A 23,285-nucleotide genomic window follows, 5' to 3' on the forward strand; every position below is an offset into this window, starting at 1 on the left:
ACACCAAAGGCTGGGGCTTGTATTTTGCACAAGATCAAATTTGATTACAGATTACATGATGTAAAAAGTGAGATCTGGTACCGAACATTGAGGTTCATTTTAAGGCCCCATTTTCTTTCCTTCCTTGATTTTCCCAGTATTCTCAGTGTAATATTTGAGAAAGCACATTAATGCTGGAATAAAAGCTCAATAGTCGTGTAAATTAAGAGGTAAAACGTGACTTGCGTTAGAATTGATGGGTACCAAAGACTTGGTAACAAAATTACTGCCATATTTTAAATATACAATCTATTTCTCCTTGTTTGTAAAAAAAAAAAGAATAACATTAAATAATATTACTTATTACTTGTAATATAATTGTACAGTAATCGGTAATACTGCAGAATGATGTAAGACTAGGATAAGACATGGATTGAATTAAAACAGTGGTCACAAACCCTGTTCCTGGAGATCTACTTTCCTGCAGGTTTAATCTCCAACCAAAATCTAATGCATCTGTTTTATTTGATCAAGAACTTCTTAAGGCAATGATTAGATGGTCAGGTGGGCACGATTATGGTTGGAGCTAAAGTCTTCAGGAACAGGGTTGGTGACCCCTGTTTTAAACATGATTAGATCACATGCATCCATACTGCTAAATGATACAGTCAGGATTTGAGTATTGTGAGCAGCCTTCTGCTGCTGAAATAAAAAAATGTAAAAATTTTAAATCGACGCCAGACTGAACAATTTCTTTTTTTTTTTATTCATCACTGAAAAACATTGATTTATGACTTCATCATAGGTTATTCTGACCCCGTTTAAATAAGGCACATTCACTGCATTATTACATGAATAACACTTAAAGGGACGTGTACAAAAATACTTGTTGTTTTTCCAGATTAGAGCTGCACAGATGCTACAACCCAGAAAGTTCAGTTGCGTTTGGCGACGAATTTCAAACTTGAAAATGTCACTAATTCACGTTAGACCTAAAACTGAAAAACACAGTGAAACTGTTCCATGTCAGGATTAGTCTTCATGTACAGGTATACCAAACATGTCAACAGTCTGAAAATCTCCAGTTAGAACTGTATGTATATATTTTAAGGAATAAAGTGCATGCCTAGAACACAGTACTGGTCCAGAATACTGTCTAATGTATACTTTGTGGCTGTATCAAGGAAGGATTTGCTTAATTGAATTAAGAAAGAAGAAAGTCCTTGGCATCTAAAATAGCTGCATTTCTTTTTATATCTACATTCCACATTTTTTTTAAATAACTTAAAATAACTCAATCAAATCAAGATGAAAGAAAAAAAATAATCTATTGTTATACTACCCGAGTAGTATTTGAAATCAAATCAGTCAAGTCAAAAGAAATGTCAAAAATCTTGCAAAGCATGTTCCACTTTTAGGAAGAAGCATCGCTCACTGGGAAATATGTGGTAACTCATGCTTCTGTACTGTAAGTGACGCCTAAGCTCATGTAACATGGTAGTGGCTTGATAAATCAATATCAAAGAGTCAAATGATAAGCTAGACCATGTTAAACTTGGTCTTGATAATTATGCCCAAGTATCCCTTTTTATGTTGCTAGAAAATAAAACTATGCTGGTAAAATTGCTGGTAAAATAAAACTGCAGGCTGGATTCACTCTAAAATGTTTTAAGGGCACTATCAGGGAAATAATTTTTTTCTACATAAAGCCACACGATGTTATATGTGGTCTTCAGCAGAAAGTATTAAACACAAACAAATGTAGGATATGGGACTTTTAAATGTACAGTTTTTGTCAGCATCTCATTTTGTGTTACACTTGGATCGTTTTAGTCCTGGAAATACATCTTCAGTTCATCTCCCTTTATATTACAAATAATAATTGTAACATTATGCAAGCCTTTCAAGAGTTCATTAATCCTCGCAGTCTCTCAACCCCTAGCAGTTATATTTAAATTGTGTCTCATAGTCAGTTCACTGAATTAAAGCTGAAGCTTTAGACTGTTTAAAAGCAGTTCGAGTTTGAGCTAAAGCATCGTGTCATTCATGTCAGTGGCTGGGGTGGGTTTAGTATCACCGACTGAAGCAAGGACATTAAACCTGGTCAGTTAAATGTTCAAAAGAACAGCTAAATGCATAGCTTCTAGTGATCTTGTTTCATCATGTCTGAAACAGTCTCTGAGGTCCTTAGAGCACAATATTATCCATCTCTGTGGAAACCCAAGACAAGTTTTTGCCCCTGTTCTGATCCTTCTGATCCTCCTCCTCCTCCTTCTCCTCCTCCTTCTCCTCCTCCTTCTCCTCCTCCTCCTCCTCCTTCTCCTTCTCCTCCTCCTTCTTCAAGTTGTCCTGCATGCCCTCGTCAGCCTTCCCAATAACCTGTTCAGGTTTAGGTGAGAGATTAGCAGGATGGTCATTAGCTTTACCATCGGACATTTTGACTGCAGTGGAACTACACTGTGTGGTCAGGTCCTTGTGTATGGTGTGACTTCGGCATAAGCTTCTGGCCTGGTTCAGCGCGGCCTGTTTGAAGGAGTGTGAGTTTTCAGGAGGATGGATGAAGAGGTTGCAACCATCGACAGTCTCTCCCCGCCGTAGTCGCCTTCTATAACTCAGGTCATCTAAACCCTGTGATCCACACATGACAAAAACCATAAACAGAAAGAACAAATATAAGGTCAACGGTAGCCATGTTTCCATCCAAGTTGCGAAATTAACTTTGGAAAAATTGGAATATCACATAAAACATTTGCGAATAAAGCACCATTTCCATCCCATGCGTTCAAGAGTACGAAATCATCACTTCCGGGGAAACTGGCACAAAGCATCAATACAAATGTAAGTTGTTGCAACGGGGGGGCCACTGTGGCTCTTTTTCAAATACAATACATTTCTTACGCTTCAGAGCTTGCAGACGAAACACTATGACAAACCGTGTTATCTTATGATTGGAGGCGGATGTGTGTTAGACAGTTCTGGGAGGTAATTTGACCAAATCATTTCCATGACAGACTTTGGCTCAGGCATTTCAAAATGACAAGAACAACATTTGTGATGGTCCGCTGCTTAGTCCAGTTATGCGACCCACCGCGTTCCCACAGAAAAATGCATTGCCATTGCGCTGTATATGTTGGCCACATGTGCTGAATATCCAATCAAATCAGCCAATTATCCAATCACATGATTTGTTGAGGCAAAGTCACACGACTTTTCTGATGTACATCGAGGAATTTATTCAGTAAATGCGTTTCCATCGTAGTTCATGCGCACGTGTTCTTATCGACTAACAAAATGAGTTTTTTAATGCAATATCCCAAAATTCGCATAAAAATATGTGGATGGAAACATGGCTACTGTGGTGCATTTCAGAAAAAAAAAAAGATAGTTACCATATTTGGAGAGTCGGTGGAGAGAAGGATGGTACTGTCTTGCGATTTATTCATCTGCTGTATTCTGTCCATAATACATAACATCATGTTAATGATTTAGTCAGAATTTTTAAAAGGTCTAAATATTTTTGCTGAATTCATTTAGCAATGTATCTAGGGCTCAGTGAGGATGCTGGGCTAATGAAAATCGGTTTTGCGGTTCAGGACAGCTGTTGAGCGTGCTCTCGCTACGAAGCCCTGTGCTGGAACATTATGCACACACATGGATAATAAATCCGTACATAAACACACCTCTCACTTTTTCCTAGCTGTCTTTGGGCTATGCAGAACTGTTTGATTGAATCAGCTTCAAGACTGGATGCACAGGCTTTCTGTAGAATCCTAAGAATCGCTGTGTTCTGCAAAGCAAAAACGTTGTGTTTTTTTGCCATTTAAAAAGAACGATTGTATACAAATAGTTTAAAGTGACAAAATGCTACTGTTTTTTTTAAACTGTAAATTGAGTTGGAAGTCAACAAAGTAGAAAGGCGGCAGTGCTCCGATTACTGTGAGGAGGAAAGGTTATGAATGTTAGCCTGCATACAATCTCCTGAGCACAGTCCAGTGCAGTGTACTGTCTCTTGTTCCTGAGGTGTGTGAGAGCCCCAGCCTGTAGCAGCCGCTCCACAAGAGTCTGGTGTCCTCCTCTCACTGCCTCGTGTAGAGCCGTGTTACCCTGATTATTGGCCAGGTTCAATGAGGCACCACTCTACAGGACAAAACAATTATCTTCAGTCCCGTTTTACTTTCATGTATTGTGAAGTGAAATGATGACGGTACCTCCATTAGCACTGCTACTGTTTCCTCATGTCCCTTTAAACAGGCTTGAATCAGGGGAGTGTTCCCAAACTGATCCTTCTTATTTAGCTTGGCATTGCACTCCACCAGAGAGCTTATCACCTACAGAAATATGGGAAGGGAGGGATGTAGAAGGATGTGGTACTGTAATTCAGTGTCAAATCATAACCTTCCTCACTGATTCAATTACATCTTAATAGCAATGTGTAAATGACTGACATTCACTGTATCAGTGTCTGCATTATATATATATTTTTCATTATAGGAAAATTATTTGCATGATTATTTGAGGGTTATGTTAAACAACGTGCAAAATTTGCATTCATCACAGAACGATAGGTTTGCTAGCTTAGCTTTCACTAGCTTGGGTGCTCAAGACTACAAGCTTAACCCAAGATCAGGGCCACACACCACATCAAAAGAAGAAAAACATGTATGCATTAAAGTCACCAAATTGTTGTACTTTGTGCACTAAAGACTAACATGGGGCGGCCAAGTGGCCGAAAAGCATTTGCCCTATTGTCTGTGCCCTGGGATTTTAATCGACGTGAAGGCTTGCTGAAATCAGTCGAAGGGTCCCCTATGACCCACAGGAACCAACAAAAAAGTGTAGGATGGGTTCACCCCCATGTCAGCAAGAGCGGGCAGGCAGAAATAAAGATCCTTGGACAGCGAACGTTAACACCTAGCCAGTGTGAGTGCTACATAATAATGACCAGTTTCTCGAACACCCCAGCACACCCTCTTATTTCCTACTGGCTCATGGATTCCATGTTTGTAAATTTGCAGGGTTAAAGATAACCTAGGTGACCTTGGCACAAAGCAAAATTAGCTGCTGCTGGAAGCAAATTTCCTTTTTGTGTTTACAAGTCCTTATGGTTTTATTCACGTTTGGCCCCTCCTGGCTTGTTTTGACCCTGAGCACGCAGATTAAATGTTGCAATTGAAATTGGTCATTAAAAAAATAAAATAAATAAAAATCTTTGCAGGGTTTAAATTACTTGTTTATGCTGTATGTGGAGAGAATTGTACCAACGAAGTCAATTAGAACAGGGTTCAGGGTTTCTCAAAATATATTCAGATCAATGACCCCTTTAAGTGTAAAATAAATTCTATTGACCCCTTCAGTACAGATTTTTTCCATGAACATAATTCAAACTATTCAAGTATTAGGTTAATTATTTAAATGTGTACGATAATATGTTGGCTATTTATCAAAGCCAGAGGGCTTTTTACTCATCTTTTATTCACTTTTCCTTCACAGAACACATTTAAACTGGTACTGGATTCAAATAACCTTAATTATGCTCGTACTTAGATAGGAATAACATTCATGAAATGTATCAGTCAGGGTTTAGACCTCATCATAGCACAGAGACAGCATTAGTTAAAGTAGTAAATGACCTTCTACTGACCTACGATCAGGGTTGTGTCTCTCTGCTTGTGTTACTCGACCTTAGTGCAGCTTTTGATACTATAGATCACACTATTCTCCTTGATAGATTAGAAAATGTTGTTGGTATTAAGGGAACAGTCCTCTCCTGGCTCAGGTCTTATCTGACCGATCGTTATCAGTTCGTAGATGTAAATGGTGAATTCTCCATGCGTACTGAGGTTACTTTTGGAGTTCCACAGGGTTCTGTTTTAGGCCCACTGCTCTTTACTTTATATATGCTACCCCTAGGTCAAATTATTCGTAAACATGGAATTAGCTTCCACTGTTATGCTGATGATACACAGTTGTATGTTTCAGCGAAGCCAGAGGACAGACAGAAGCTTAGTAAAGCTGAGGATTGTGTAAAGGACATTAGACATTGGATGTTAACTAACTTCCTTCTACTTAATTCTGATAAAACAGAAATACTTTTATTAGGCCCACGTGTAGCTAGAAGTAATCTTTCTGATCACATGGTTACCCTGGATGGTCTTTCTGTTTCATCATGTGCAGCAGTTAAAGACCTTGGAGTGATTATTGACTCCAGCCTATCATTTGATGCTCATGTAGATAATATTACTAGGATAGCCTTCTTTCATCTCAGAAATATTTCTAAAATAAGAAACATATTGTCACTACATGATGCGGAAATACTAGTTCATGCATTCGTCACCTCTAGATTAGATTACTGTAATGCCTTACTGTCTGGATGTTCCAGTAGGAATATAAATAAGCTCCAGTTAGTCCAGAATGCAGCTGCTAGAGTCCTAACTAGAACTAGAAGGTACGACCATATCACACCGATATTATCAATACTGCATTGGCTCCCAGTAAAATCTCGCATTAACTATAAAATACTTTTATTAACCTATAAAGCACTAAATGGTCTCGCGCCACAATATCTAAGCGACCTTTTGGTTTTATATAATCCGCCACGCCTACTTAGATCAAAAGATGCAGGCTATTTGACGGTGCCTCGAATAGTGAAGGCTACAGCAGGGGGAAGAGCTTTCTCTTATAGAGCCCCACAGTTATGGAACAGTCTTCCTATTAGTGTTCGGGACTCAGACACAGTCTCAGTGTTTAAGTCTAGGCTTAAAACGTATTTGTTTACTCAAGCCTACCCTGACTAGATTCTGTTCTACTACTTCGCAGTCATAATAATCTTTTTTCTCCCTCTCTCCTTTCGCCGAGCCCCACATGAATTTATGGAGATACTAGAGATCCAGATCCTTTCTGCCTCTGGATGGAGTTCAAATCTTCTCTAATTCCAGACTGCTGGACTACGGCTGCTCCTAAGGCCATACAGACTTCATATAAATCCATAATGAACTTTTTCACACTATCTGTTGTTACCCAGATGAGGATGGGTTCCCTTCTGAGTCGGGTTCCTCTCAAGGTTTCTTCCTCTTAAAACATCTTAGGGAGTTTTTCCTTGCCACCGTCGCCACTCAGTGGCTTGCTCAGTTGGGATAAATTCGCACCTTTAATATCTGTATACCATGTTGATATTTCTGTAAAGCTGCTTTGAGACAATGTCTATTGTAAAAAGCGCTATACAAATAAAATTGAATTGAATTGAATTGAATTAATTACAGGACTAGGTTGTGTTTTTTTTGAGTTATTGAGGATTGGATTTAATCCATCCACGTGACCAGTCAAACAGGCTAATATACAAACCTAACAACTGTAATAACTCTGTTATTGCTGGTTGTGAATTTTAGATTACTAACAAAATGAAAAATAATTTTTTGTAAAAATCACCAACACCCTTACTGTGCTTCACAGACCTCGCTTTGTAAACAATGGGATTAAAAAACATCTGTTGTAGTGGGCAGGCAGAGAATTCAAAAGAACAGTACTGTTCATAGCTCTAGTTTGAGTTTCCAGTAAGAAAAGAATAGACTTGGTTATGTAACTGCTTGCTGTTTAAATGTCAAGGAAATACGAACCATATGAAAAGTGATTCACAAGTTCGACTGAATGCTCAGTGATTATATGGAGCAGTGTGAGTAGTGTTAGCAGTGCAGCAGCACCTGTGTATGGCTATTCTGGCAGGCCAGATGGAGTGGAGTGGCATTCTGGCCATTACAGGCGTTGATGTTGGCACCGTGACGGATGAACAAATTGACGAGCACCGTGTGTCCGTGCAGTGCTGCCACGTGCAGTGGCGTGAAACCATCTGCACTGCTGCTGTTGACTCCCAAACTGTCCAGCTGCAGGACACATAACCTCTAAACACACACACAAACCCGCAAAAATAAGGGTGGAGTGGTGAAATACTGAAAACAAGTGTCTTGTATTAAAAAAATCTATATCAATATAACTTAAAGCTAACTGTGCAACTAATAACTAAACACTAATTCAATAAGGCAATAACTGATAGGGTGTATTATATCTTGTAATATGTGTGAACCTTTTGTGTAGGTTCACACTTTGGACACTGGCACAGAGGGTGGCACAGTTCTGTTTTTTCAGGCAATTCAGCTTTCTCTTCATTCTCTGGCTCTTCGTCTAACCACTCCAACAGGTAGCGTACCTGAAACAGGACACACACACACACACACACACACACACACACACACACACACACACACACATACATACATACATACATACATATATATATATATATATATATAAATAAAACACACACACACACACACACACACACACACACTGTTTATACACACTGCAAAACCTGACATCATACGAAATGAAAATATCTTGAATACAGTCAAATTTATCTAGTATCTCCTATTATGAGATTACCATAATCCAAATATAAGATTATTGAACTTATTTCAAGACATTATTTACTCACTCTAAGCTTCACATTTACTTATTCTATTGGCAGATCATTTTGCTTTGTTCTAGAAATAAATGCTTCAAATGAGCAGAATTATCTGCCAATAGAATAAGAAAATGTAAAGCTTAAAATTAGTAAAAATGTCTCGAAATAGGTTTAATAATATTATTATATTTGGTTTATGGTAATCTTATAATACTAGATAAATTTGACTGTATTCAAGATATTTTCACTCAGTAAGATGTCAGTTTTTGCAGTGTATGCAACATGAAAAAAAGAACTGAAGGCTCTTTCAGTATTGAAACCTTCGCCGCGTTATTTCCCACCAACAAACTGCTTCAAATAAAGCCCATTTATCACTACAAAAAAAGGCAGTTCTAGGCTGGAAAAAATCAGTTTGGTTACAACTAAATGGTGTTGAGGTCATTCCATCACTTTTTGAAAATGGTTCCTCCATGGTTATTTTTACTGCATGGAAACATGCTCTGGTTCTTAAAACAAAGGCTGCAAGTTCTCTGAACAAGCCCTGGCTCTGGCACTGAGTCCAAGTAAAAGGGAAAAGTGTGAATTATGGCATTTGTTTGCAATCATATTAGTGCAATAACTGCTCACCATTTCCACATCTCCATCTGCCACTGCCCGCAGTAATTTCTCCACCTGCCATTAGACACAGAAGTCTCAGGCCACAGCCAAAACCCATTCAGCACGGAGGCAAAATGTAAAACCCTTTGTCACACCCCAGAGGGCGCTAGTCTCACCTCCTTTAGGTGCGTGCGCTCACTCTCGGAATTGGCCTCCACAGAGATGAACGAGGACGTACTGGACACAGAGGTACGTCTACTGCTGTGGTCAGCTGGCTGTGGAGTATGACTGGGAGCCTGAGAAAGCAGGTTAAAAAAAATCTTTTTTTAAACCCATAATTTTACTGATTATCTGTTCGTTGTTGTGTTGCACCACTCAGTCAGTTTCATTCAGTTTCTCTGTAGCGTCACTAGACATAACATACATCTTCACATAGCAATTTTAAAAAGCAGCTCATTTTATATATGCTTTTCTCCAAGTTTGTATTTGCTGTATTATTTGACATTTTGAGCATTTTTATTTAATTTCTATTAACTATTACATTTCACTATTACTATTTACTCGTTATTACATATTTATCCGTCCATCCATCCATCTTCAACCGCTTCCTTTTCAGGGTCGCGGGGAACCTGGAGCCTATCCCAGGGAGCATCGGGCACAAGGCGGGGTACACCCTGGACAGGGTGCCACAATCACAGTCCATCGCAGGGCACACAATCGCACACAATCACACACACATTCACACACCCATTCATACACTACGGACACTTTAGACACGCCAATCAGCCTACCATTTGGACCGGGGGAGGAAACCGGAGTACCCGGAGAAAACCCACGCAGCACGGGGAGAACATGCAAACTCCGCACACACAGGGCCGCGGGACTCGAACCCCGACCCTGGCAGTGAACGTGCTAACCACTAAGCCACCGTGCGCCCTATTACATATTTTTCCCTTTCAGTCTTTCTATTACATTTTTATTTTCCCTATTTTCTGCTGTTTTTGTTTGCCTTTTTCTATGTAAAGCACTTGGGTTGCATTTTAAAGTATGAAAGATGCAATAGAAACACATTTTATTATTATTATTCAAAACCATTTACCTTTTTACTGGCACATTTTTCATATGTGCGCTCCAGTAAGGACAGAACCTACAACATGAAGAAAAAAACTGCTTAAGTAGAACAGCACATGATCAGGAAGGTTCACATTTATATTCACTATAAATACAGAAATGAAATCCATCCATAGAACCGTTTGTCTACCAGTATTACACAAACACAGATACAAACAACTGTATGTAAATACCATGGTAGAACTATACACACCATTCACCTGCACATTCATGAAATGATCCTATTAGTCAAACATGTGACAGCAGCACAATGCATAAACTCATGCAGATACAGGTCAAGAGCTGATGTTCACATCAAATATCAGAACACACAACATGTGGAGCTGTAGCTACAAAAGCTGTCCATCAGGTCGTCAGCCAAGTCCAAATTAATTTCTGCCCACACAACTGTCCAGTTTGGATGAGCCTCCGATCACTGTTATTGGCTGACAGGAGTGGAACCTGATGTGATTCTGCTGTTGTAGCCCATCTGCTTCATGGTATGATGTGTTGTGCATTCTGAGATGCTTTTCTGTTCACCACAGTTGTAAAGAGTGATTACTCAAGTTACTATAGCCTTCCTGTCATTCTCCTCTGACCTTTCTCTCATCAACAAAGTGTTTCTGCTCCCAGAACTGCCAATCACTGGATGTTTTTTTGTTTTTCACACCACCATTCTGTGTAAACACTAGCGACCGTTGTTAACGAAATTCTGAAGAAATCAGCATTTTCTGAAATACTCAAACCATGTCACCGTCAAAGTCAGTGAGATCAAATCCCCCCCTCATTCTGCTGTTTGATGTGAACATTAACCGAAGTGCTTTACTTGACTTTGTATCTGCACGATTATATGCATTACGCTGCTGCAACATGATTGGCCGCTTGCAAAAAACGAGCAGGGGTGCCTAATAAAGCGGCCAGCGATTGTATATGAAATGCTATCAGATATGGTTATCACTTTCATACAAGAACTTTCTCAAAGAAACCACTTCTCATGAGGGCAGATTTGTTTATTTCAGGTGTTTATAATGTTTGAATGTTGTGTGTAGTGCTAAACTGAGTGGTGTGCTGACCCTGGAGTTGAGTGCGCAGTGGAGTGGGCTCTGATTGGCCTTGTTATGGAGGAGAGTGGAGGCACCGTTCTCCAGCAGCACCTCCATGATGCCTTCGTAACCCCAACGGGCCGCAACGTGCAGTGCCGTATCCCCCTTATCATTCTGCACATTCAGCTGGCATGTGTGCAGGTCGTAGTAAACCAGGGCCTTTACACACTGAAACACAAACAATACACACACACACTTAGGTATGGGTTACCACAAGGGGACTCTCTGTATTCTACATCTCTGGACATCTCTGTGATTTAATTTCATGATGACATACAGTTGAGGTAAGAATTTTACATACGCTTTGCAGAATCTGCAAAATGTTAATAATTCAAACAAAAAAAATTTAAAAAGAGGGGTCATTATTATTTTGTTTACCCCTCGACCCTGTGTAGGTTAAACGGTACAGAAAACGAATGGATGGATGGATGATTTTGTTGTTGTTGTTTTTCATTCAGTACTGCCCTTTAGAACCTACATAAGATATTTACACATTTCCCATGTGACAAAACAATTTGCACCAATCAACCTGTTCAAAAGTTTACACCCCCCGGCTCTTAATGTAGCGTGTTGCCTTCTTGAGAATCAGTGAATGTTTGCACCTCTTGTAATAGTTATGTAATAGTGTATGAGTCCCTCAGTTATCCTCAGCGTGAAAAGATGGACCTCAACATCATATAGTCACTGTTGGAAAGGGGGTCAAATAAACAGAAGATGCTGGAAAAGCAAGGAATGTGCAGGACCTGGAGGATTTTTCTGAAGAACAGTGGGCAGTTTAACTGCTCACGACAAACAAGGGACTCATAAACAACTATCACAAAACATAAACACAGTCATGAATTATCCACGTAACGACACACAGTATTAAGAATCAAGGGCGTGTAAACTTTTGAACTGGTTCATTTGTGTAAATTCAGTAATTATTGTGTCTTGTGGACTATATGTAAACATCTGTTATGTGAAATAGTTTATTCAGGGCAGAACTAAATTAAAAAAAAAAAATTAAATTTATATTATCCCTCTTTATTTCTTTTAATTACCGTATGTAAACTTATGACCACAACCGTAGTCTTTAAGGAATTGCATGAACAGAGTCCGAGTCACTTACATCCTCGTGCCCGTACATGCAAGCCAGGTGAAGAGGAGTGTTCCCATTGTTGTCCTGAGCATCTGGGTTTGCTTTATAGTGCAACAGCAGCAGCTGCAGATAAGAAAAGTGATCAAGAGACCGCAATTTCAAAAGACAAATCAGTGTTTCTGAATCGTTTGGTGAATAACAATACACTTAATATCACATTTTCAGCATATTATGGTATTTAAAACAAAACAGAGTGTGCTGATAAAGGAAAATAATCAGTGACAGGGTGGTGTGATGTCATTACCATCCCGAAGATTATTATTTTCCAATAAAGGCATGTCCTAAAGCATTTTTCCCCCCACTTATACCACAGCAATTTGCCAACACTAACAACTACTTATTAAAGAATGACACGTTGTACCTTTTATCTGTTTATACTCCTGGACAAAAAATGGGCCGAGCCCAAAAACGGCAAAATATTAAGCTTTTAAATGGTCTTAACAACAAATTATTGGTCAGGAAATTAGCAAGAATTAAACAAATAGATAAAGTAACATAGTATGGGATAGCTTTTCCCTTTGATTTCTTTAAACCTTGTGGGGAAACTTGCTTTTTGTTTTTATTTTTTTATTCATTCTTTACTTCATTTTAATTTTGTAAATGTGTTTGAATTTTACATCAAACATTATAATCATCATCATCATGATTTTATCTTTGTGATCAAGAAGACTATATGAGTGAATTTCCCTGTTTCTAGCTTTTCTTCCAAACAGTTCAATGCAGTAAAAGTAAACGAGCACACAGTGGCACAGGAGGCCTCAGGGGTGCACTTGTTTAATTCTTGCTCATTTTCTGACCAATGATTTGTTGTTAAGACCATTAAAAGCTTAATATTTTGCCTTTTCTTTGCCCAGGAGTGTATAGTTACATTTAAAGTTGTGGAACATCCACAAAACAAGTCAGTTCCTGTTATCACTTGCATTACAGCAGCTATAAACAATCATTCCCTCACTTGCCTCTCTTTTTGCTCTCTCTCTCGTGAAGTTAATAAGACAAGAAAAGAACTGCAGCTTGTTATCAAGAAAAAAGTCATCTGTCCTGAATACTTTCATGTGTCTTAGGAACAGATTTACCTATGACTATTAGCCATGGCTGACAATGGAGACTTTATCCAAAAATGCTAAATAAACATCTCCTCTCCATATCATTTTTTTTAGTTGCTTATGTGGAGTATGACATGACATGTATCAGGCTGTAAACAGGTATACTGAGACAAGACACTCACCGTGACACCCTGATAGCCCTTCTGGCAGCTGAGGTGCAGAGCTGTGAGGCCATGGTAGTCTGTGGCATTCACTGCAGCTCCCTTTGACACCAACAGGTCAACCAGCAGAGACTGACCTATTCATCCGCACACACATTCTACACGTCAGCCAAACCCCCCTAGCCACAGAGGTTTAGATGCATGTGTAAAAGACTGAGAAACAAACCTGAAACTGAATTATTGAACTTTACTCACTAATACTGATTAGGAGGCAGACTTGTAATGTACTATTTCATACTTAAAGTACGACAGTGAGTTAAAGCACATGAGAAGACAGCTAACCACATATAGCAGCAACATGAAGAGGAGTGTAGCCTCGGTCATCCCGGGAACACGGAGTGACTATAGATGGGTCATTCAATCTCCTGGGGATTAAAAGAAAGAAAGAAAAATGAACACATCTTTTATAATTAGTACTCATCACTGACTGAGAGTGAGAAATACAGCCACAATTTAACAATATTTTTAATCTAAAGAGGACCGAAAGACTTAAAGTTAAACCAAGAAAAGTTTGAAAAATTGAAATCGAACACAATCCAGTAAACAAATGCATGGAAAAAAAAACAACTTTATAGTGAACAACTGAAGTGAGTTGTGCCACATCTCAGTTTAGTTAATGTTCTTAAGGGGGTCATATTATGCTTTTTAATGTTTTCCTTCTCCTTTAGTGTGTAATGTATCTGTTTGTGCATGTATAAGATCTGAAAAGCGCATAGTCTCCCACAAAGGGATTTATTCTATCTAACAGAGACTTTGCTCCAGATCTGCATAAAACGTTCCGATCCAAGTCCAGATGTTACTTCCGCAAACGTCTACGTCACTATGTGAACTATTAGCATAATCCCACCCAATGGCAGGTGCGAAGGAAGAAGGCGAGGCTTCAGTGAATTGTGTTGGCGGCATGTCGTGGATACGCTGTGTGTTTCGATGCGAAAGCAAAACCCCTTTGTTTGGCCTTTTGAAAACAGATGAAATTAGGAATCAGTGGTTACTGTTTATTTATAACACTGTTCCTGAGCAGTACAGCCCAAAAGTTTGCTTGTGCACAGTGGATTTTACGGAGGACAGCTTCCTGAAACTGGGTGAGTACAACCCAGGCTATACACGAAAGCTGCTCCTGAAAAATTTCCCACTTTGCATGGACAATCTTGTGCTTCTGAATCAGAACCTGTAAGTGTGTTTGATTATTTTATCTGCTATTATTATAGTATCTGCTATTGACTGTCCAAATGCGGAGTTTTGTGTTGTGGCACAGGCTCAGTTGTAGAGCTCTGATAACGTGCTAGCTAAAGTTATTGTGTTTTGAGTATTGTGTAGTTTTGATATTCAGCTGTGGGTATTTTTAGCTATAAACGTACAGAGTAACGCACATTCTCGTGACACAGCTACCTGTCTGTATTTTGTGTCTTTCTGTCTGTCGATTTCATAAGCCAAATTAAACCGGTATATCATCGTATCTGAAAGGTAAGAGAGTTACCAAAAAACTTTCTGAAACATTCTGCTCGAGTCGTGCTTGCAAAGTTAGTTCCGATTGATCTGCTTGATCATCTGCATTTTCTGAATCTGACTCGGGCTCGAACTGATACGGTAAAACTGACAACATTATTAACTGTGTTGCTTAGAAGCTTAGAAATGCTTTAGAAGTCTTGAAAGCTGAAGCTCGCCGTTACGGTAAGGGGCATTACATTTCCAACACACGCTTGAGGTTTTTGGCCAATCACAACGCAGTGGTTCAGCTAGCCAATCAGAGCACTCTGGGCTTTTCATAAAGAGGGGCTTTTAACAATTGTATCCTAGGGAGAGCATATAAGAAGTGAATATGAAGTGATAAATAATTTTTTTAAATATATTCCTGTGTGAAGACACATTGACTACATTTACATGGACAGCAATAATCTAATTATTGTCCTTATTCTGAGTTCGACAATATTGTGATTAAGGTGTTTACATGAGTCGCTTATATGTTCCCGTTTTACATGTTATAGAACATAGAGCGATTAACAGCACAAGTCATTACGTCACCGCGCCATGCCGTCCCCTCCAGAATTTCACGTATCAACATACAGTTGGTCTTCATTATGGTACCGTATACAGTTTTGGGTGTTTTTATTTAAAATTTTTACAAAAGCTTCAAGTGCAGTTAATTATTTGTCATGCTGTACGTGCAAATAGACGAATGCTTGAAGCCGTGGGCTGCGTCCCAAACCGCGTACTCACCTACTGTATAGCAGCTGAGATACATGTTCTTCACCTACTATATAGTAGGTAAGTACGCGGTTTCAGACACAGCCGTGCTCTCTTGTTTGCCGTAAAACGGTTGAGCACTGCCGTGTGTGTGTGTCCTGTTGCAAAATGCAGTGAAAACTCCCACATGACGTTAATAGTGTGATTAAGGGGTGTACATGTCTGTAATACACGTCGATAATGCGACTAAAACAGGAATACTCTACATGTCTTAATTTGATTTGTGTTTACAAATTCGAGTATGACTTTAGTCGGATTAAGGTAATAAAACATTGCTGTTTACATGGTAGTTTCTTAATCAGAGTATTGTCTTAATCGGGTTAATATTGGATTATTGTTATCCGTGTAAACGTACTGATTGATTATAGCATGTCCTAGGCCTACTTTTGCAATGCTCTTCATTAAATGTTTCATTATAATAATGATAATGTGTGTGTCTGTGTGTGTGTGTGTGTGTGTGTGTGTGTGTGTGTGTGTGTGCGCAGGACAGAGAACGAGAAGCAAATTTTTAGAGTCTAACCCTGACAAATGCTGGTCACATGCATCACAGGAGCACAGAGGGTGACACATCTGTCTCTTGTCTTCCTCACTCTCGCCTTCACTTAGCAAGCGCTGGACCTCTGCCTTGTTTCCATGTGCTATATGCTAAAGACACACAGACACAACGCAGACCATTGAAGATATGCCCAAGAGCTAAATACTGTATGATGATTTTATAGTGACATCTTGTGGTGGAACATGCCTCCCTATCTTTTTATTGAAGATAATATTGAATGTATTCATTTCTTTGGTATCTTCTTCTATGTGGTGTGTTTCTTACCTCAAACAAACAGTCTATAGGTGTAGAAGCACTCTGAGAAAGAAGATTCATCTTTTGCCTGAAGAACAGTTTGTCATTCAGCTCTCCTGAGCCCTATGCACCAGGGAACGTATTTCAATTTACATATCAGTATATATTAAGGGAAAACTGATTCTGTGTAATAGCCATGACTGGAACTTGGGTAAGAAATCTCTTGGGATCTCATAGTTAAAAAGCGTATTACGCAGGCTTTTGATTAAAACATTGAAACGCATGATTAAAACATTCTCTCATGGCTATAGCATGCAGTGTTTTAGATTTCCAGAATTACATAATACGTGTGCATTACACAATTTTAATGCATGACATGGAGACAAACAAACCACATGACATGAATCGGAGTGTACTAAAATCGTGTAATGCACACCTAGCCATGGATTATCCCTTTTATACCATGGTAACTTGCCAGAACTGACAAGTTAAAGCGGTCATTGAAAAATAACGGTTAATTTTCGCTAGTTATTCTGTATACCGTATTCTGTAAGATCTAGAATTCGTATAGGATCGTACACGTAGATAAAGTAGTGTGATAAGGTGACATTTCAATTATAATAAATAGTTATTAGAGAGAGAGAGAGAGAGAGAGATTGTGTATGTGAATTACCTGCATCTGTGCCGCATCTCTACGAATAATAAATCTGTGAGCTTAGATGTATGTTACTATGGCTACAGCTGTTTATAGGCAGCACATTAATTTAGAACGGTGATTAAACTGACTGGAACTACCTGTGCATTCAACGCACAGCTTCCAGCCAATCAGAATCGAGTATTCAGACAGACCACGGTATAAATTACATGATTAAACAGCTGGATTTTGTTTCTTAGCATCCACACCATGCATCTGGACTGTAACATTTATTAAAAACGATTTCATGAATGAGAGTGAACTAATGTCAAACATAAGAGCCTGCACTCTCCCCCCCATCTCTCACCGTCGGCCCTTGATTAAGGTTGCCTTGGCTGATGTACTCCACAGCTGCCTCAAACGACGTCAGGCAGTAACTCAGGTCATCCTTGGTGGAGTTGCAGAAATGGAAGTTTTTTATGTAACTGAGATTTGCCTTCCTGGGAAAAAAAGGGAACAAAAATGTGTTGTTAGTGGAACCAAAAGGAAAAAAAAAAAAAAGACTGACAAATAACTAAATGGAGTAAACTGAATTAAATACTGGCCAAGCCAAGACTGGCTTTGGGACAATCTGAGCATGATGGATTACTGTTTTACTTACCAATTAGGAATCTCAGTTTTCACCAGTAGATACAGAATAACTGAAAGGAGATCATCTGCACATACCGCCTCCAAGTTAACTGGATAAAGAAGGAGAGAGGAAATACATCTTTCATAGTCCTTTATTCAGTGTGTAAATGTGCTCTAGTCTCACCATTTCTTTACACTCCTTCTGTGTCTGCTTCACTAATCTAAAATTTGGCTCACTTTAGCAAGCAGTGTCAAGACCAGATTGCTCTACTTTACACAAACAGTGAAGTGTTGTTGTGCTGCCAGCACTGTGTATTTCAATAATAACAGTTTGAGGTGAAACAGAGTTAAGTATTCCGTGTGTGTGTGTGTGTGTGTGTACGCCAGCTAATCTGGTTACTATAGTAAAAATTCAGACGAATGGTTGGACAGAGGGACAAAGGCAACATTGTCTGTGAGGACACAAACTGCAACAACAGCCCTGTTATACTGCGTTGTCAAGGAAAACAATGATGCACAGTAATTAGGTGAAACTAATTGACATACACTTTTTTAAAAACACTTTTTCTCCCCAACAGTGACTAAGTTTACCATGCACATCAAATTCCATTTAAGGTCTATATTCGGGTTTCAGCCACATTCCGAATACGACGTTTATATGTGTACAGGCATCAGAATATTCCTGTATACATGGTTGTTGTACAGTAAGTATACCCGATTTGCCATTCCTAAATACCTAGCCTACAGCTGTTATCACCCACAATTCCTTGCGGACTGAACATGCGCGTGTATCCCCTGTCGGTGGATTTAACAGGTGTTTACATGCAACAATTAAAACAATCCGATTAAAATTCCAGGGGTGGGAATCAGAATATTGTCTTAATCTGAATCGGGCGATCGGACTGTGGCGTTTACACGACTTGGTACTAATTCGATTATTGCCGAATTCCGATTAATATCATAATATTGATATGCATTTAAACATAGACAATGTACACCACCTTCTGGAAAGCTGAACATAAATAGATTCCAAAGAATCACGGCTTCCAGACTATGAGAGAGAACTAAGAAACACACCTTTGCGGCTGGGTGACTGCATGATGGTGAAGGCAACCTTCCTGAGGCAGAGAAGCTTCTGCTGGGGAGAACTGCAACGGTTAAGCTGACTTAATTCCCTCTTAGCACGAGGAATATTTATACTGCAGAAAGAGAGAAAAGTAAAAACAGCATGAGAGAGTGCGAGAAGGTGTGAGACAGAGCGAGAGCTGAATGACAAAGAATCAAATTTGAATTTTTCTTCACTGTATTCAGCTCACCTGAAGTCTGACTTCACTCCAAGATCTTTCTGCTGCAGTTCCTGCAGCCCTCTTGTTGTTTTATTGAATGCAGCATCCTATTAAAGTACAAGATATGAAAAACAAGATGAGATGTGCTGTTATGGGAAAATAATCGACAACCTGGTGGTGTGATGCTGTTACTACATAGAATGTTCATATTTTCCCATAATGATGCATCCGGAAGTGTGTTATTTCTCTTACACCACAACAATGTTGTATATAAAACATAGCTACAGTGCTGTGAAAAAGTATTCGCCCCATCCTGATTTCTTCTGTTTTTGTGTATATCTCATACTAAATAGTTTTAGATCTTCAAACTAAATACAACATAAAACAAAGGCAACCTGAGTAAACACACTACACAGTTTTTATTATTTATTTTATTTATCGATGCAAAAAAAGTTATCCAACACCTATCACCCATGTGAAAAACTAATTAACACCAATAACTGCATCCAAACGCTTCCGATAACTGGAGATCAGTCTTTCACAGGGCTGTGGTGGAATTTTGGCCCACTCTTCTTCACAGAACTGCTTTAGTTCAGCCACACTGGAGGATTTTCGAGCATGAAATGCCCATTTAAGGTCCTGTCACAGCATCACAATTGGGTTTAAGTCAGGACTTTGTCTAGGCCACTCCTAAATTTTAATTTAGCTTTTTTGAGTCATTCAGAGGTGGACTTCTACGCTTTGGATCATTGTCTAGCTGCATAATCCAGTTGTGCTTGAGTTTCAATTTACAGACTGAAAACCGGACATTCTCCTTAAGGATTTTCTGGTAGAGAGCAGAATTCACGATTCCCTCAGTTACTGCAAGTTGCCCAGGCCCTGAAGTAGCAAAGCATCCCCACACCATCATACTTCCACCACCACACTTGACCGTAGGTATGATGTTCTTTTTGTGGAATTATGTGTTTAGTTTATGCCAGATGTAACGGGACCCCTGTCGTCCAAACAGTTCCACTTTCAACTCATCAATCCACAGAACATTCACCCAAAAGGTTTGAGGATCATCAAGGTGTGTTTTGGCAAAATTCAGATGAGCCTTAATGTTCTTCTGGGTTAGCAGTGGTTTTCACCTCGCCACACTTACATGGATGCCATTTTTGCCCAGTGTCTTTCTGATAGTGGAGTCATCAACAGTGACCTTGATGTAAGAGAGGCCTGTAGGTTCTTTGGTGTTGTCCTTGGCTCTTTTGTGACTTCCTGGATGAGTAGTTGCTGTGCTCTTGGACGAATATTGGAAGGTTGGTCACTTCTGGGAAGGTTCACTACTGGTCATTTGGAGTTTCATAGATTTGGGGAATTAGTAACTACGGGGGCAAATACATTTTCACATAGGCCCAGTTGGTACTGGATAACTTTTTTGCTTCAATAAATAACATGATCATTTAAAAACTGTATTTTGTGTTTACTTAGGTTGCCTTTGTTTAATCTTAGAATTTGTTTTCATTTCTGAAACAATTTGTACGAGATACAAAAACAGAAGATACAAAAACAGAAGAAGGATGGGGCAAATACTTTTTCATAGCACTGTATATGAACATACAGCTATGTTTAATGACGTGGAATGTCTGTGAGACAAGTTAATTCCTTTTATCATTTATGCTATTCCAGCTATCAATAGTTTTTCCCTCACGTGCCACTCTTTTATCTCTTTTTTAAATTGAATTAGACAAAAAAATAAAAGCAGCTTGTCATGTTACTGAGAAACCATAAAGCTTCACCTGTGGAGGAAAACTTTGTTAAACACTTTGTTAAATAACAATAAGTTTTTTAATCAATTTATTATTATAATTAGGTAATTCTATGTTGTTTTAGAAATAGAGCATTAATATAAACCTGTGCTTTGCCGTGCAGCCGGAACTACTATCAGAGCTGCTGTTATAGAAAATGAACAACTTCTGACCTATTAAAATTGAGAATTTAACAGCTCGGTGGTATAACCAAGTATAATACGTCGACATGAAATAAAGCAGAAACATAAAATGCATTCATCGTAAATGAAAAAAGATCAAAAACACCACCATGACCCAAACATAGTCACACAGAAAATACATACACAGACACACACTATGTGCACACATACATACATAACAGTACCTGAGTTGCTTCGAGAGTTCCCACATAACTAAAGAGGAGATCATGGATATCATTGTGTATGTACATCTGCCAAAAAACAAGAGCAGTATGAATAATGTGCTCCACAGACAAACAAATCTCAAAACTTTCGAGATCTACTCAGTCCCTTGCTCCATATATGCTGCTCTGGTTTAAGCCGCTTTCACACAATGCAATTATTTTTTTTAACTGAAAAAGAACTGACCTTTTGAGCTGATATTGAAAAAAAAAGTCTCTCATGTGATACTCACACTGTAAACAAAGATTTCTGTACTAGGTAATTAGCTAGCTAGATTTATTTGATTTATTAACAACATATGTGATTGAGTTCTCAATTTTTAGCCTATTGTGAGGGGGAAGAGAATGACATTCCTAATTCTTTTTTTTTTTTGTTTAAGTGCTTGCATTCTTCTCTTAGGATTAAAACGTATGGGTACTTGAGAAGAATAAAAAAATTAGCGTGACAGCAGGTTTATGCAAACTTACCTCCACTGCTTGTTTGAGAAGGGTCATCTGAAGCTCCTGCTTGGTCAGCACCTTCTAAAATCCACAACACACACTTCATCAACTCACAGCACAAGACACCAGTACAGACCCAGCTGAACCCTAGAGCACACGTTGATCTCTACGTACCAGACGTGAATCTCTCAGCAAGCACTGAAGACATTTTGTATACAGGGCATGTACGGCATCCTGGGGAGGAAAAAGGACATGTAGTTATTCTTCCCTTGACTACACAATACCTGCATTAAGGAGTAATAAGGGAAAATTGAGTCTCACTTACTATGTGATGGCGCAGACCCTTCCTTTCCTGCTCTTTAAAGGACTGGCAGAACACAGAAATGAATTTATCCAGTTTCTCGGCATGGCGACCCAGGAAGTCCTTTACCTCCTCGACATTCTTCAGGCAGTAGTTTGTAGGGACAGGACTCAGCTCAACTGACAAACAGAGTTTCATAAGGATCAGGCTTCCATAAGTCATGGAGCTCAGAGAGGTCGTTCAGTCAGTGGCAAGTCTCAGTTCTCTGCGGTTTTTACACAAATGCCCAATAAAAAACAAAAAAGCCTCTCTCTTGAACCAAAAACGAACAAAGTGCACAAAAAGTATAATTTCTACCGTCATTAAACTGAGACACAAACGTGAAGATAAATTTTTTTTTTAAAAAGTAAAGAAAATAAAGAAAGTAAAGAATGTAAATATTGCAATATCAACAACAACTGCACTATCAATGGTCTAACAAGGGAATAAACATTTTACATGTACCATAGTAGCTATCCTAATACCAGGTTTAAAGTTATACTTCAAAAGAACAGCTATGTTCACAGAATAGCCATAAACAGACATCAATCATTTTATATCGTTTAGGACCATACATGATTTTTTTTTTTTTTATAGACCAGTTTGGATAGTAAAATGTTGTCAAATCAGAGACAAACATGTAAATCATCTGTACATACAGTTTATCTTTATGTTTATATTACATACACTACCGGTCAAAAGTTTGGAGACACTCGACTGAAATGTTTCTCATGATCTTAAAAACCTTTTGATCTGAAGGTGTATGACTAAATGTTTGAAATCAGTGTTGTAGACAAAAATATAATTGTGCCGAGATATTCATTTCTTTCATTAGAAAACTAACATTTTATTTACAAAAATATAGTTTTTTTTTAATGGATGACTTGAGCAAAATATTCCGAGAAGCAGCCAATAAGTGTCCAGCGTAGGTGGGAACTCCTTTAATACTGTTTAAAAAGCATCTCAGGGAAATTCCTCAAGAACTCGGTTGAGAAAATGCCAAGAATACATTTCTGGAAATTCTAGGCAAAAAGGGCGTCTACTTTGAAGATGCTAAAATACTAAATTATTTTGGATTTTTTAA

General features: G+C 38.7%; 1 protein-coding gene across 1 annotated transcript in view; it reads right to left on the reverse strand.

Moving 5' to 3' along the window:
* Window positions 1–722: 722 nt before the first annotated feature.
* ankrd27 (ankyrin repeat domain 27 (VPS9 domain)) overlaps window positions 723–23,285 on the reverse strand; it is a 29,767-nt gene continuing 7,204 nt past the window's right edge. Inside the window, exons 5-28 of the mRNA XM_053641668.1 lie at window positions 22,187–22,341; window positions 22,036–22,095; window positions 21,889–21,942; window positions 21,385–21,450; window positions 19,261–19,337; window positions 19,022–19,143; window positions 17,976–18,054; window positions 17,682–17,814; window positions 16,711–16,803; window positions 16,411–16,535; window positions 13,929–14,011; window positions 13,608–13,723; window positions 12,353–12,445; window positions 11,215–11,412; window positions 10,131–10,178; window positions 9,208–9,327; window positions 9,062–9,106; window positions 8,057–8,179; window positions 7,677–7,874; window positions 4,188–4,307; window positions 3,952–4,116; window positions 3,660–3,766; window positions 3,369–3,432; window positions 723–2,607 (exon numbers count right to left, since the gene is read on the reverse strand). Coding sequence (XP_053497643.1) covers window positions 2,167–2,607; window positions 3,369–3,432; window positions 3,660–3,766; window positions 3,952–4,116; window positions 4,188–4,307; window positions 7,677–7,874; window positions 8,057–8,179; window positions 9,062–9,106; window positions 9,208–9,327; window positions 10,131–10,178; window positions 11,215–11,412; window positions 12,353–12,445; window positions 13,608–13,723; window positions 13,929–14,011; window positions 16,411–16,535; window positions 16,711–16,803; window positions 17,682–17,814; window positions 17,976–18,054; window positions 19,022–19,143; window positions 19,261–19,337; window positions 21,385–21,450; window positions 21,889–21,942; window positions 22,036–22,095; window positions 22,187–22,341 — 2,885 coding nt within the window. The 3' untranslated portion in view covers window positions 723–2,166. The remainder of the gene's footprint in view (window positions 2,608–3,368; window positions 3,433–3,659; window positions 3,767–3,951; window positions 4,117–4,187; window positions 4,308–7,676; window positions 7,875–8,056; window positions 8,180–9,061; window positions 9,107–9,207; window positions 9,328–10,130; window positions 10,179–11,214; window positions 11,413–12,352; window positions 12,446–13,607; window positions 13,724–13,928; window positions 14,012–16,410; window positions 16,536–16,710; window positions 16,804–17,681; window positions 17,815–17,975; window positions 18,055–19,021; window positions 19,144–19,260; window positions 19,338–21,384; window positions 21,451–21,888; window positions 21,943–22,035; window positions 22,096–22,186; window positions 22,342–23,285) is intronic.

Source organism: Ictalurus furcatus, chromosome 14, assembly GCF_023375685.1.
Source record: "Ictalurus furcatus strain D&B chromosome 14, Billie_1.0, whole genome shotgun sequence".
In the NCBI taxonomy this organism is placed as follows: Eukaryota; Metazoa; Chordata; class Actinopteri; order Siluriformes; family Ictaluridae; genus Ictalurus; species Ictalurus furcatus.